Raw genomic sequence first — 14,928 nt, forward strand, 5'->3', positions numbered from 1 at the left:
TTCTTGGTTCTGGGCCACTTGGGGTACAGTGCTCAGGGTTACTCCTGGCTCTATGCTCTGAGATTCTGGCCAGCTTGAGGAACCATATCCAAAATAATGCTGGGAATCTCACCTCGTGCAAGGCACACTCCTTAAACCATGTACTATTTCTCCTGCAGTTTTTCTAGCTGTAGTTTTTTTTTTTCTTTTGGGTGACACCCGGCATTGCACAGGGGTTACTCCTGGCTCATACACTCAGGAATTACTCCTGGAAGTGCTTGGGGGACCATATGGGATGCTGGGAATTGAACCTGGGTCGGCCACGTGCAAGGCAAACGCCTTACCCACTGTGCTATTGCTCCAGCCCCGTTTTTTTTTTTAAAGAAAATTTTACTACAACAGAAAACTTTTCACTTGTCATAAAGACGAAGCAGCCAAAACCATAAATCACACGAAATGCAAACAATAATACAATTCTACATGAGTAGATTCCAAAGTGGGCAGAATCCGAAAAGGAGGCAGTAGGTCAAATAACTTTTCGGAACATCTGTTCAAAACAGATACTGCTTGCCCTTTACAAATTTGTAAAAACTGAGCAATGAATCCAGAAAGATTATCTTCTCCAGTGGGCGAGTACCTAAGTTAATCCTTCAAAATATAACCACATGGAAATTCAGGTATTTCATAGACATGTGGATGCGTGACAGGGAAATTGCCCGACTTTATATGTTATATTATACATAAATTATAAACCATATATTATATATTATAATAAATATAATATAAATACGCCCTACCTCTGTGCTACCGCTCCAGCCCAATATAAGATATATAAATATATAATATACATATTACAAATTATAAAGTCGTATATTATAAATGTGACCAATATAAGCTATACTAGATGACAAAGCGATGACGGAAGACAGGTCGCCTTAACCAGGGGGACGCTTGGCCCTTTCCCTGGTCAAACAGAAGACCCCATCTCCTGGAGCTCCCGTTGGCGCGGGCTTTCCACCCCCCCTCACCTCCCCACCACGAGGCCCCGGACTACAAACCCCACAATGCCCCGCGCGCGGGCTGGGCAATGCTCTCCTCCGCGTCCCGCAGCTTTCCCTCTGCTCTGCCTACAACTCCCACAAGCCCTCTCGGCGCGGCGCCTCGGCCGGGCCCGGGGTGGAGGCGGAGGCGGAGGCGCGGGAGTTATGGAGGGGGCGGGCTCTGCAGGGAAGTGCGTCAGAGGAGGCGCGGGGAGAGGAGGGTGCCGTGGTCTGAGCTGGAGGGGGAAGCTGCGGGAGCAAGAGGATGGGCGGTGAGTGAGCGGGATCCGCGTCGGCGGAACTCGGCGGGGAGGGCGGGGGGGGGGGGTCGCCGCGCGTACCCGCTCGGCGGTGCAGGCGGTTAGGAGCGGGGTGCCCTCGGCGGGGCTGCGCGGCCGGGCCGTGCCCTCCGCCGAGTGGGCTGGGGAGGGGCCTGCCCGGGCCCCCGGGGCCTCGCCCGCCGCCGCGCAGGCTGCCCCGCCCCGGCCCGCGGGCGCCTCCGACCTCCCGGTGCCCGGGGACGTGACCGGGCTGGGAGTCCGGCCTGAGCGCCGCGCAGCTCCTGTTTTGTCGGGACCCCGGACCCCACTTCCCTTATTTATTTATTTTTTTTAAAGGTCATTTGCAAGTAGTTATCATGAAAGGGGGGGTACTAGGAACCCAAATCCAGACCCAACTTCACTGGGAGTTCTGTCCATCACGGTACTTAACCGCCCGGCTCGGGTCCCTGAGTCACTTCCCCCTCTTCACAAACTCTGCAACCCGTTGGCGAACCTGTTTTTGGGGCGCGTTTGTAAGGTGCTCGGTGCGGTCACGGGCTCCACTGGCAGTGTTTGACTCAGCGTGATCCGCCTTGAGTCATTCTCCTGCGGCCCTTGACAACTGCCGCCGAACCCAGTCCACGCCTTGGGTGTGTTTACTTTTTTTTTTTAGTGCTTTTTTTTTTTTTTAATTCAGAGGTTTTTTTTTTTTTTTTCCCTTTGAGGTTGTTGGAGGGATCGTGTAGTTTGTAGCAAGGAGGTTCCAAAGTAGAAGGAAAGAGGGAGGGGCGGCTCGGGGGAGTGGGGAGTAGTGAGTAGTGAAGACTGGAGCAGGGGATGAAGACGTTTGGGCATTCATGGATTGATGGGCGGATTGCTAACTTGCATTATTATAGGTTGTTATTCTCTCTGCCGGTCCCCGTGCACCTAGTACGACCTTAACCGGGAATTAGCAAAGAGCCTGAGCTGTGTCCCAAATAGTTCTGGACTCTTCAGCTGCCCTGGGAGATTTAAAAGTCAGGAGGTGGATTTGCATGGACTTTCTAAGCCTTTGTCACGCTCAGACCCGGGACACTCCAATGCCCAGTAGCTTGGGTCAGAATTCTTTCTGCAATGAAAAGTCCGTGCACGGTTCCCTGCTGACTGGGCATGTCTACTGTGTGTACCTGTAATGTGTATGTCCATTTCAGTGTTGTCTGTTTTAGTGTGCAGGTGATAGACTAGAGAACAAGACCTCTGTCTCCGTAGCATCCTGGGTATGTGAGCATGCATAAGTACTTTCATGATAATAAGTTTTGTTTTGAACTTATTTGAGTACTATGTGCTTGCTTTTTTTTTTTTTTTAAATTTCTTATTATACATTAAAGAGCCAAGGGATGGGGGAATAAAGGGTGGTATATTTCTTTCAAAATAATCTTGATTTGTCCTAGAAGCCTAACTTCCTTTCTTCGACTTTTTAAACAGAGCAGTCTGAATGCCAGAATGGATAACCGTTTTGCAACCGCGTTTGTAATTGCCTGTGTACTTAGCCTCATTTCCACCATCTACATGGCAGCCTCCATTGGCACAGACTTCTGGTATGAATATGAATATCGAGGTCCAGTTCAAGAAAATTTCAGTGAATTGAACAAAAGCCTGTGGGATGACTTTGACAGTGATGAGACAGATGAAAAGACATACAATGATGCACTTTTCCGATGTAATGGCACCCTGGGGTTGTGGAGACGGTGTATTACTAGGTCCCAGCCTACAGGTTAGTATAGCCCACCTTCCAAAGGATATTTTAAAGTTCTGGGTCCTTTATTGATGCAGTAATAAAGGATGAAGTTCCAGTTATGTATAAGCCATCTTGTGGATGCTTGCTTTCCTTCCCTCAGTGCTATTTTCTCTTCCCAATTTCCATTAATTACCATGGTATTCAGTATTGATTGGACGAATAATTATTACACAGGAGCTATTTTAAATCTTTGTAGTTATTTATCTGTTCATTAACTTCTTTTTTTAAATCTTAGCACAGAAGATAATTACAAAAGTACATTGGAAGATTTTAAATGATAAAAGGATTGATAGTCAAGATTTAGTACAAAAAAATCAGTAGACAGTCTTTATGTGTTACATGTTTAAGTAAATATTATCACTTTCCCCTACACCTTTAAGGGTATAATTTAACCAGTTCTGAATTGAAGCATGAGCATAGTTGGAACTGTTAAAAGAATTTTACAGAGTTTGCAGGTTAAAATATGCAGTGCAAAAATAAAACCCAAGAAATTGCCCCGTTTCTTTTATGTTCATTCTTAGCATTACAAATGAACATTTTTTTTTTAGTAGAAAAAAACTTTTGCAGTTTATGTTTGTGTAGTAAAAACATCATAGGAAAACTTTGTAGGTAAAACTTTGTTTCTGTTTGTGGTTGTTTCTTTTGGCCTCTTGGTGGGAACAGTGCTCAGTTGTAGCACAGCAGAGTTGAACTATGTAGCGAAAAGATGATAGTTGCTGGAGAGGATAGTGGTATGGAGGAAAGGAAGTTTGGATATAGGAAAAAGTTGGTTAAAATTCACTGTCAAATGTTCAGTTCAACTTATGAAAGTATCAGAGTATTTCATATTTTAATTTCACCAAACATTTATCACTCAAGTATTTATTGCATTCTTCTCTGTTCCAGGTTGGAAGAAGTCAGGTTAGAAACAAAACATTAGTACTTCTGGGGAGCTAATATTCTAATAAAAAGTGTAGACAATAAGCCGTAACAGTCTAAGTAGAATAAGTAATTTTATAATATGTAAAAGATGACACATGCTTTGAAAAATTCAGTTACCCTGGGAGTAGGGAATAGGGTACATGATAGGGCTACTCTCAAGAAATGGTGAGGATTTTGGTTTTTATAGCACAGCAGGTAGGGCATTTGCCTTAAAAGCGGCCAACATGGCCTACCCGAGTTCGATTCCTCCACCCCTCTCGGAGAGCCTGGCAAGCTGCTGAGCCCGCACGACAAAGCCTGGCAAGCTACCTGTGATGTATTCGATATGCCAAACACAGTAACAAGTCTCACAATGTTACTGGGCCCGCTCGAGCAAATCGATGAACAACGGGAGGACAGTGACAGTGATCCTTGATGTGATAAATTGGAGTTTGGGTTGGAGAATGTGAGGGTTTGGTGGCGGGGCGGGGGGGCGGGGGTGTCTATAAAGGATAGATCATCTGGCTACGTACGTTGATGCTGGTGTATATTGAAAGCCAGCTTAAGTAGAAGCCTGGAGATGAGTTATTAGGCTCCTATATAATTCAGGTGAGAGAATTTTTTATAACTCAGACCAAAGTGATAGCACTAAGCAAAGGCAGGCTTCTAACTGTATTTTGGAGGGAGCGCCTCTTCAATTTCCTAGTGATGCATGTCTTACTCTAGAACTTGATGATCTGGAGAGCTAGAGGATAACATTGCCCTTACCTGAGTGGAGAGATCAAAGTTCTTTTTAATTTTTAAGCACAGCGGGTAGGATGTTAGCCTTGCATGCGGCTGACCCGGGTTCTATCCTCTATCCGTCTCTGAGAGCTACCAAGAGTATCCCGCCTGCACGAAAGAGCCTGGCAAGCTCCCTGTGGCATATTTGATATGCCAAAAACAGTAACAGCAGGTCTCACAGTGGAGACGTTTCTGGTGCCCACTCGAGAAAAATCGGTGAACAACCGGAGGACAGTGCTACAGTGCCACCTCCTCTTACATATCTATTCTTAATCATTTTACTTGTTTTCTTCCTTTTGTCTGTATTAAGCCCCACCAGCCACTGATAATCACTTACTTACTTCCATTGAATTGATGAATCCTGCCTGTGTCTTAAGGCCAAAAAGTTTGCTGACTCTCTTGGAAACATTCTTCTATGTCAGTTTATATTTTAGAGAGTAATTACTAAGTAAAGTAAAAGTAAAGGCCCTCCCGTTGATCATCGATTTGCTCGAGCGGGCCCAGTAACGTCTCCATTGGAGACTTTGTTGTTACTGTGTCTGGCATATCGAATACTCTCGGTAGCTTGCTGGGTTCTCCGAGAGGAGCGGAGGAATCGAACTCGGGTCGGCCATGTTGGCTGCGTGCAAGGCAAACGCCCTACCCGCTGTGCTATCGCTTTTAGAGAGTAATTACTAAAAGATATTTATTGGGTGCTTTCAGTTTAAAATAAGGAATTGTCATTTTTGTTTCAGAGCCCTTTGATATGGTCACAAAATGCGTTAGTTTCACACTGAATGAACAGTTCATGGAGAAGTTCGTTGATCCTGGAAACCATAACAGTGGGATTGATTTGCTTCGGACCTGTGAGTACTTTGATCCAAGCAGAACATTTTGGGAGAGAAAAGGAAGAATTTAAAATTTTTTTAAATTTAAAAAATTTGGTGCTGTATCGGCGGAGTGGTCAGGGAGACTCTCCAGTGTCAGGGATTGAATCCAGGCCCACCAGCTTTTTAAACCATCTTCTTGGTGCCCCCAAAAGGGTGGAATTTCATTTGCCTTTCTGGAAGTCTGTTTGGGGAATAAAATAATATACCTTGAAATAAGATCTCTACACATATTCCAATGAACTTTTGTCCTGTTAATAAATGTATTTTATTTTTATTTTTTGTGGTAGGGCGTTTGCCTTACAAGCGGCCAACATGGCCGACCCGAGTTCGATTCCTCCGCCCCTCTCAGAGAGCCTGGCAGGCTACCGAGAGTATTCGATATGCCAGACACAGTAACAACAAAGTCTCCAATGGAGACGTTACTGGGCCCGCTCGAGCAAATCGACGATCAACGGGAGGGCCTTTACCTTTACCTTTTATTTTTTTATGAATCACCATGAGATGCACAGTTACAAAGTTGTTCATGATTTGGTTTTAGTCATTCAGTGTTCCAACACCTGTCCCTTCACCATTGCACATTTCCCACCATTGACATCCTGAGTTTCCCTCCCGCCATCCCTATTAATATACTTTAGAAGGTGCATACTAAACAGATTGCAAATATGAAATTGTGAGACTACTAATGCATTGTATGACAAAATCTAAGTGCCCCCAATGGTGTTATTAACGAGTCCATTAAATAGAGAGTAAATTTAATAGGGATAAGTAATAAATTCCTTTATATGAGTTAAACACTTCAACCTGAATTGATGCAGGGAAGTGTGAAAGAAAATTGATTGCTAACTCTGAGTCAACTGAATATTAGGTAGGCCTGCCAAAAAGTGTTCCTTCTTAGGTGGCAGTAACAGGAGTGTAAATGTCAAAAACAAATGAAAGTCTTTATTTGTAGAATTGTGTTCCTGTTCCTTAGTGGCCCAGGTTTCCCAGGAAATACTCATATTTGGATCTAGGTTCAATGATAGAGAGAGTTGCTGGAGCTTGTCTGGAAGAATGACCATGTCGTGAGAGGAAATAGTGAATAAACGGCAGGTATGCAGTCTTAAATCACAAGTGTATAGGAGGGAATTTATTACCCACAGTTTGGAAGGAAGTGAAAAGACTTCAGTTTTTCTGGAAAGTAACACCAGCATTAAAAGTTGCTACCAGGACCGGAGAGATAGCATGGCTGATAAGGCACTTCCGCACAGTTGGCTCATTTTTAAACTTGGTGCCGTGTGTGGTTCCCTGAGTACTGCCAGGAGTGATTCCTGAATGCAGAGCCAGGAGTAAACTGAACACACCAGGATTTGATCCCCAATGCTGCAAATGGTCCCCCAAGCACCAATGGAATGATCCCTGAGCAAGTGTTGTGTTGTTGCCCCAAAGCAAGAAAGTTCAGAAATGGGTAAAAGACCTCTATACCAGCCCCAATCTAGAGGGAAAGGTAGGCAGCACTCTTCATGACATTGAGTTTAGCATCTTCAGTGACTGAAGCAAACAGAAGAAGAGATAACAAATGGGATTGCATCAAATAGGCTTGACAGTGCTCAAGATTCATTAACCAGAATTAAAGAGATACTCCCCAGAATACGAGGAAATATTTCCCTACCACTCATCTGACAAAGGGTTAATATCCAAGCTATATAAAGCACTTGTAAAATATAGCAACAACAAAAAAAGTTATAGAATCTCATCAAAAAATGGGAGAGCAGACACTTTCTCAAGGAGACATGCAGATGGCCACGAGATAGATTGAAAATAAACAGATAAACTCTCCATCACTTATCAGGGAAATACAGTTCAAACAATAATGGGATGTTATCTCACGTTAGTGAGATCAGCACAGATTAAAAAGAACAGAAACAGTGCTGGTGTGGATGTGAAGAAAAAATACCCTCATCCATAGTTGGTGTAAAGGTCACCTGGTTCAGTCTCTTTAGAAAACAATTTGGAGACTTCCTAGAAAACTAAGACTTGAGCTTCCATACTACCCCCGTTTCCTGGCATCTACCCGAAGGGCCCCAGAACCTTTGAAAAGACTGTTTGTGCTCCTTTGTTCATTGCAGCACTGTTCACAATAGCCAAGATTTGGAAACAACCCAGCTGTTTAAGAACAGTTGCTTGGATTAAGAAATTGTGTTATAGGGGCCAGAGAGAGAAAATATAGTGGGTAATGTGTTTGCCTTGTATGCAATGCACCCAACCAACCTGGCTTTAATCCCAGGTGCCACATATCGTCCCCTGAGCTCCACTAGAAGTAAGCCCCAAGCACACATCTAGGTGATCCCCAAACCAAAAATAAGTTGTATATATATCTATACACACACAAATACTGCTTAGGTGTAGAAAAGATAAAATCATGTAATTTGGATGAAACTGGAGAGTAGTATTCCATATGAAGACAGGGATGGAGGCAGGACAAGGGGGCAGGGGGAAATGATTCATTGCTGGAAGGTAAGGATTGGAATATTGTATGCCTGAAACTCAATCATGAGCATTTTTGTAACTTTGTAACTCATGGTGATTCAATACAATAATAGAATTTTTTTTTTTAAAGAGGGGGACAGATACAGAATGATGTCATATATATGGGATGCAAAGAAACACAACATGGGACTAACCAAGGTCAAAGTCAACTAACTTGAAGAACTGGTCTATAGAACTGAACTTAACATGGGAGCCAGAGAGATAATACAGTGGGCAGGGCATTTGCCTTGCATGTGACTGACCCAGGTTCTATTCCTGGCACTCCATATGGTCCCCAGATCCCTTCCAGATCCCTGAGCACAGAGCAAAGAGTAAGTCCTGAGCACTGCCAGGTGTGGCCCAAAAACCAGAAGGAAAACAATTTAGGAAAGGAGGGTGTTGTGGGAGGGGACCTTGTGACAATGACCATAGTGGAGGGAAGTAGCAGACTGTCTGAGTGGAGCATGTGGTGCCCGCAGGGTGTATACGGGAACCATCATTGACAGTATTGTAATTCACAGTTCCTCATATATTTGGCTGAGGCCCGGGCAGCATCGCATTGCATCCTCAGGCCTTTGTGCTGAACCTTTGGCCAGGAGATTTGCCTTGGTGGGGACCTCCCCCTGTCAATTCCCTGCCCCCTCTTCCTCCCCTCAGCACACTTGAAAAGTGCAGCCCCATCCAGAGTTTGATGTTTAGTTTACTAAACACTAATACATTGCTAATAAGTTAATTTTAAGTTGAAGTGGGATGCTTAATAAAATCATCCACTTTCTTCCCATATTGTAGGAAAACTGTTGGAAATCATGGTAACGTTTCCTTTTCTCTCTCCTTTTTTTTAAAACCAGATCTTTGGCGGTGCCAGTTTCTCTTACCTTTCGTTAGCCTGGGTTTGATGTTCTTTGGGGCTCTGATCGGACTTTGTGCTTGCATCTGCCGAAGTTTGTATCCTGCTATTGCCACAGGCGTTCTTCATCTCCTCGCAGGTGAGTCTTGTCATTGTGGCCACTTTTGGGTCTGCTTGTCTCTTTAAGAACCAAAGAGTTGATTCTTACATATTCACAGGTGACTGCCTGTTATAGCCAATATATAGACTGCTCATACCGTATACTTACCCAGCTTTGTTTTGTTGTTTTTCAAACTTCATCTTAAGGTCTTTGTACGCTGGGCGCAGTTAGTTGTTACGTTGCTGGAATTGAACTTCTCCACCAGAAGCTAGTGCTGCCGGAAAATGTGTCTGGGGAATTTGGATGGTCCTTCTACCTGGCTTGTGTGTCAGCTCCCTTACAGTTTATGGCATCTGCTCTCTTCATCTGGGCCGCCCATACCAATCGGAAAGAGTACACGTTAATGAAGGCCTATCGTGTGGCGTGAGAAGGAAACCGCTTGCTTCACAGTTGTCTATTTTATTTTTTAATATTCATGTTTTCACTCATCTCCCGCCCAAATTGTTTTTAAAACTTTGTGAGTGAACCCTTTTATCCTGGAAAATCCAGTTTATTTATATACACTGAGTCCTTTATTACTTAGACTAAAATTGACATGGTTACATGTGGATTGATTCCATCTTGCAAACTAATCTTGGCTCAGTCTAAACTGAAAGAAATGGGATGACACTTGGCATATTGTTGTGAAAGGAACTGATAGTGGAAATTGACCCAAATGTTCTATGTCTGTTAAGGTTTTTCACTAATGTAACTATCTGTTTAACTGGCAACATTTTGTTTCTTTGGGAACCTCTTCTAGTGTTCAAAACTTTGTGTTCACCTCATTATTATAGATAGCCAGTCAGCCACAGCTATTCTGTTTTCAAAGACTCGAGCTGTATTAAATAAGGAAGTTATCTAAGAATCTTTTCCTTAAGTATTCACTTGTAGCTTCATCAGAAGTGGAATAAGGTAACTGTTTATCTCCACTGTGTCTATAAGAAAGGAAGTGAAAAAACAGTGATTACTTGAAATTTTAATTTTGTAATTACAAGAATTCCAGTTCAACCGGACAAGAGGATTAACTTTGTTTTCATTTTTTTTTAAAGCTCCATTTTAGTTGAATTTTCAGTACCACGAAATAATTTTGCGTTTTTCTCCTTTCTTCTTCAGACCCTGTGCTTCTTCCCCAAACCCCCAACACCCTTTTTTTAAGAGTACAATGGATCACAGAGTACTTCCCCAACTGTTGTCAGTTTATTCCAGCTAAATACCATAAAAAAAGTTCCACTATAATGACGCTCCAGAGCTAGGAAAACTACCACAAGATCTAAAGCTTTGGCTGGTTAGTAACTTCCAACTATGGTCTTTATTTCTTGTGGTGAAATGATGTGCCTTTCCTTGCCTGAATCCATTCCTGGTTGTATCAAAATTATTTAATGTCTTCTAATTCAGTCATTTTTTTATAAACGTCTATAAAACATTGAACTTTTAAGAAATCTTATTTATTTATTCCATTACTATAGCACTTGACAGATTTTAAAACAATGTAACAGTAATTTCTTACACTGTCCTAAATCTGTCTTTTTTAAAAAATAAAAAATGAAAAGAGATCTATATTGTTTATTGAGTTCATTTAACTTTAGTACCTTAGGATAACGAAGTACAGGATTGTGAGTGGAGATTATTTTGTCTTTGAAAAATGCTTTGTTGCTTTGTGGACTTGTCCTTATATTTAGAGTCGGGACTCTGGAACCCCTTGCCCCCAGTTGAAAATCAGAATAACTTTTTAGTTTCAGAATTTTGAAATATTTTCAGAGTTTTAAAATCAAACTCTGGATGGGGCTGTACTTTTCAAGTGTGCTGAGGGGAGAAAGAGGGGGCAGGGGATTGGCAGGGGGAAGTCCCCACCAAGGCAGTTCTCCTGGCCAAAGGTTCAGCACAAGGGCCTGAGGATGCAATGCAGTGCTGCCCTGGCCTCAGCCAAATACATGAGGAACTGTGAATTACAATACTGTCAATGATGGTTCCTGCATACACTCTTATGTACCACTCTGGATGTGGCTAATTTTTTATAAAGTCCCTTACTGATTGGATACGTGTTCAATATTAAGGAAATAATCATGTCAGTGTCTGAGTAGTACAAAGTCACTATTCCTCTCAGCATATAATTGCCTATGAAATGACTCACTTAGTTTTCAACCTGTTCTTAACTCCTGAAGTTTTATTGTTTACCAACACTTTCTCTTGAAACAAACAAGACAATAGGAATGGAATTTAGTTTATCATTTATTTTGGTGGGAGTTTTAGATGCATCCTGAGGGCCCTTGCCAGTAATTCTCCGCCAACCTGGTGGTTCAATGCAGAGGGCCTGACGATGCAGTGCTCATCAGACCCTACAGTGCCAGGGGTTTCCTAAGCTGTCCCAGGGGTCGTGGGGGTGGGGTGGGGTGGGGTGGGAGGCTTCTCCAGAACTGCTCCCAGTGATTCTTGGGAGATGGTGTGGTGGTACTGGGGAGTGAATCAGCGCCATGCAAGGCATATGCCTTACACTGTCTCTCGGGTCAGCAAACGGGATTTTTAAATTATTGGCCAACATCACTGATTTGTTCCAGGAGTAGTGATTTTGTTTTCTGTTACCTCAGCTGCCTGTGGTTGTGATGATTGGATGTTTGTGAAACAGTTTTAGTAGCAGCATCCTTGTTAGGAAGGTGCATCATAAACCTGGTGCTGAATATGTGCTGAGGTTGCTATTTTAAGTGTGCTGCATCGCAGACCTTCCTCTTCTGGGAAGATTTTTTTTTTGTTTTGTTTTGAAAACGTCATTTTTCATTCAATGAGAACTTTTTCAGCTCTCTCATGAACTAATAAGGTCGAACCATGTAATCATGGTTTGGATTAAGTCAGTTTTTCTCAAAGTGGAGGATAACCCTTCAACTCCTTTCCTGGGGTCCTGAAATCCAGGGGTGCAGTTGAGGGGCTGAGTGCTTTCTGTTTTATTTGCTTAAAGAAGGTAGATTTCAGGATGGGGTGGGGGGAGGCAGGAGGTGGAGCGGGAGTTTCTGAAAAGGGTGGTAGGCCAAATAAAAAACCCAAAACAAAATCAGCATAAAATGTATTATTTTTCTACTTTATACTTGAAAATAACCCCTCAAAGTAAAATATTTTCATTCCTTTAGGACATGAATTTTATGGGAACTTATGAAGTATATTTTAAAATTTAATGGTTCCTAACCTCCATTGTATGATGTAAAGGTCTACATCTTTTCAAGCAAGAAATTATTTCAAAATTGCTTTGGGATAGTAATTAAAGATAAAGTCACAGGATAAAAATGGTTGAATAATTCTAGAAGAGTTTATTTATTCGAATAACACTGCTTCCTTGGCCATGATATGCTAGCATTTTGAATTTAATAGTAATGTGTTCCAAGGTAGAAGAAGATTATTGTGTCTTGGGGGATTGAGAGTTAATCAATTACATGCAGGTGAATTGAGACACAAATGTGAAAAGTAGCATGGCATACAACAAATCAATTGAGAGTTTGCTTTTCTGTTCCAAAGATACCACTACACTGCAGACTAGTACTGTTGAAACTTACATATCCAGTAATTGTCAATGACAATAACATGGTATGAGTGGCATGTGAAAATTTAAACTTTTATGTTTAAACTGATGCCAACTTTTCCTCAAAGCTAAAAAATAGCCTATAAAGCATGTTGGTTTGTAGTCCTAGCTCTGTCCATCTTTCTAAGCCCTTCTTTCATCTTTGGTAAACTGTCATCATCAAATTTACGTCAACATCGCAATGAAGGTTTTTCCACTTACAACAGTGCCTGACATTTCCCAGATCATAGGTCATGGGTGCAGATTCAGAGATGTCAGTTGTTATTTCGCAAGCTCCTTGCAACTCTGGCTTGGCACAGGTGGGTGGAGTCCTTTTGTCTACCTTTGAGCCCTGCGCTCATAAGGGAATAATAAATCATACCTTGAAAAGAGAAAACAAGAAATCATCTGTATAGGTTTTTTTTTTTACTTCCTGTTGCTCAGGTATTTCAACAGTATTAGAATGAGATGTTTTTCCTTTGGGTTGAATTATATATGGCAATGTACTTCAAATTCACTGTGTGAAAATATTAAGGTACAAAGAAAGATTGCTTACTTGCTCTGTAGAAGAAGCTATGAGTCATTTGCTCAGTATTGAAATTTATACTGGTAAAATTAATATCATTATATGACATGAACCTCTCCATACTTGGAACGCATGTGAAAGCAACATTCAATTTATACTTTTTACCTTTGCAGAGGGTTATTAAAACTGAAATGAGGACCGGAGAGATAATAGATAAGGTGCTTGCCTGGCTTCAGCTGACCTGGATTTGACTCCTGGCACCATATAGCTACCCCGACTACTGCCAGAAATGTTCCTTGAATAGGATGTTAAATGAAAGGAAGATAATTTTTTTGGTTTTATCTTCATCTTTTAAAACATCTCAGTACAGAGCCAGGAATAAGCCTGAGGTAACAGTGGGTAAGGCACATGTCTGGCACACAACTGACCCTGTTAAAAGCCTGGCACTCCATAAGGTCCCCTAAACCACCAGGAGTGATCCCTGAGTACAAGACCTGAGTGCTATTGGGTGTGGCTCAGGACCCCCACCTTCATAAAAAAATTACTGGCTAACCTATAACCTTTCATTTGACTCAGTGACTCAGAATATGAACTTTACCTCACCTCTGCTGTAGCCTTGCAGCCTCTCCCTGTCTTTCAGCTTTGTTTTTCTCTACCCAGCTTGTATTGTTACTTATATGGTCACCAGCATACCATGTCTCTTGTTCCCATAATCTCTGTGGTACCTCTCTTCACATGTCTTAGCTTTACCTGCATAGATGGTGCTATGTAGTTTTCATAGTGTCACAAAAGATACTTCATTTGGCTCTCTCAAACTGTAAAAGATGTTTCTGTAAAAATGGGAGGTAATTTGATTTTTGCTGCTTGACAATTTTTAACTATGACTTTTATTGCTCCCGGCACATTTTCCAAGTTTCTACTAAAGTATTCCACCTAAGAGTTCACAAAAAGAGTTTTACATTCTCTTCAGGAAAGGAGTATTTGGGCTAGAGAATATGGCAGATAAGGTGCTTGCCTTGCATGCAGCCAATCCAGACTCAGTCCCTGGGACCCCACAAGGTCCCTCTCCCCCTACTAGGAGTGACCGATCCCTGAGCAAAGAATGCGGAGTAATACCTGAGAATGCGGAGTAATACCTGAGCTCACCAGATGTGGCTCTAAAAATCACAAAAATCGTGAAAACAATAAGTATTGGAATGGACTGTTTGGAAAAAAGGATCATGTTAGTGGATTGAAATGATCTGAGGATAAAAGTACCATAAAACATCAGAGTGGTTCAAATTTCAGCTTGGAAGATAAATAGCATACTAAATTTGTAATTCCAGGACTATCACATAGCTTTCCAAGCCCTGCTTTTCCCATCTGTGAAATGCTGGATATTGTACCTGTGTCATAGAGTTTAAGAATTACATAAATTGTGAGCATAAAATAGCCACTCAGAAAAGGCTTTTACAGGATCTTAGAGTTTCTGGGCTTACAAAATGATGACTCTCAGTCTAGGCTGCATGTTGAAATTGCCTGGAAAGCATCACAAAACTTCATGCCCTTAAGATTCTGTTATTTTCAGTGTAGAGTATGTCCAGGTCACTGGGAGTGTTTTATCCTTTCTAAGAAATTTCAGTGGGGGTGGCTATGCTGGAAAAATAAGCAAGTTTGAAAAGTAAAAAATAGGATTTCCTGCTTGGCAGATTGCTAGAAACAGTGTACTCTGTCAAGTAAACAGGCCTGGCACAGTGCCTGCTTTCTAGAAACCATTTCT

General features: G+C 42.1%; 1 protein-coding gene across 6 annotated transcripts; it reads left to right on the plus strand.

Annotated features, from left to right (window-relative positions):
* Positions 1-1,180: 1,180 nt before the first annotated feature.
* CLDND1 (claudin domain containing 1) lies at positions 1,181-10,652 on the plus strand. Of its 6 annotated transcripts, none has more exons than XM_056138534.1 (6): positions 1,192-1,291; positions 2,485-2,535; positions 2,744-3,032; positions 5,474-5,584; positions 8,962-9,099; positions 9,267-10,652. In XM_056138534.1, exons 3-6 carry the CDS (start codon positions 2,762-2,764, stop codon positions 9,485-9,487), a joined length of 741 nt encoding a protein of 246 aa, XP_055994509.1. In that variant the 5' UTR covers positions 1,192-1,291; positions 2,485-2,535; positions 2,744-2,761; the 3' UTR covers positions 9,488-10,652. The 6 variants fall into 6 exon arrangements, with proteins under 6 accessions (XP_055994506.1, XP_055994509.1, XP_055994505.1 ...); XM_056138530.1 differs by having other exon boundaries at positions 2,492-2,535; XM_056138532.1 differs by having other exon boundaries at positions 1,209-1,291; positions 2,470-2,535.
* The last annotated feature ends 4,276 nt before the right edge of the window (positions 10,653-14,928 follow it).

Source organism: Sorex fumeus, unplaced genomic scaffold (genome assembly GCF_029834395.1).
Source record: "Sorex fumeus unplaced genomic scaffold, SorFum_2.1 ptg000129l, whole genome shotgun sequence".
NCBI classification, from domain to species: domain Eukaryota; kingdom Metazoa; phylum Chordata; class Mammalia; order Eulipotyphla; family Soricidae; genus Sorex; species Sorex fumeus.

What these genes read in the sequence shown, in the direction of transcription:
- CLDND1 (XM_056138530.1), top strand. An exon ending in TACTAGGTCCCAGCCTACAG is followed by an intron (nt 3,033 to 5,473) that starts GTTAGTATAGCC and finishes TTTTTGTTTCAG; the next exon opens with AGCCCTTTGATATGGTCACA. An exon ending in GATTGATTTGCTTCGGACCT is followed by an intron (nt 5,585 to 8,961) that starts GTGAGTACTTTG and finishes TTTTAAAACCAG; the next exon opens with ATCTTTGGCGGTGCCAGTTT.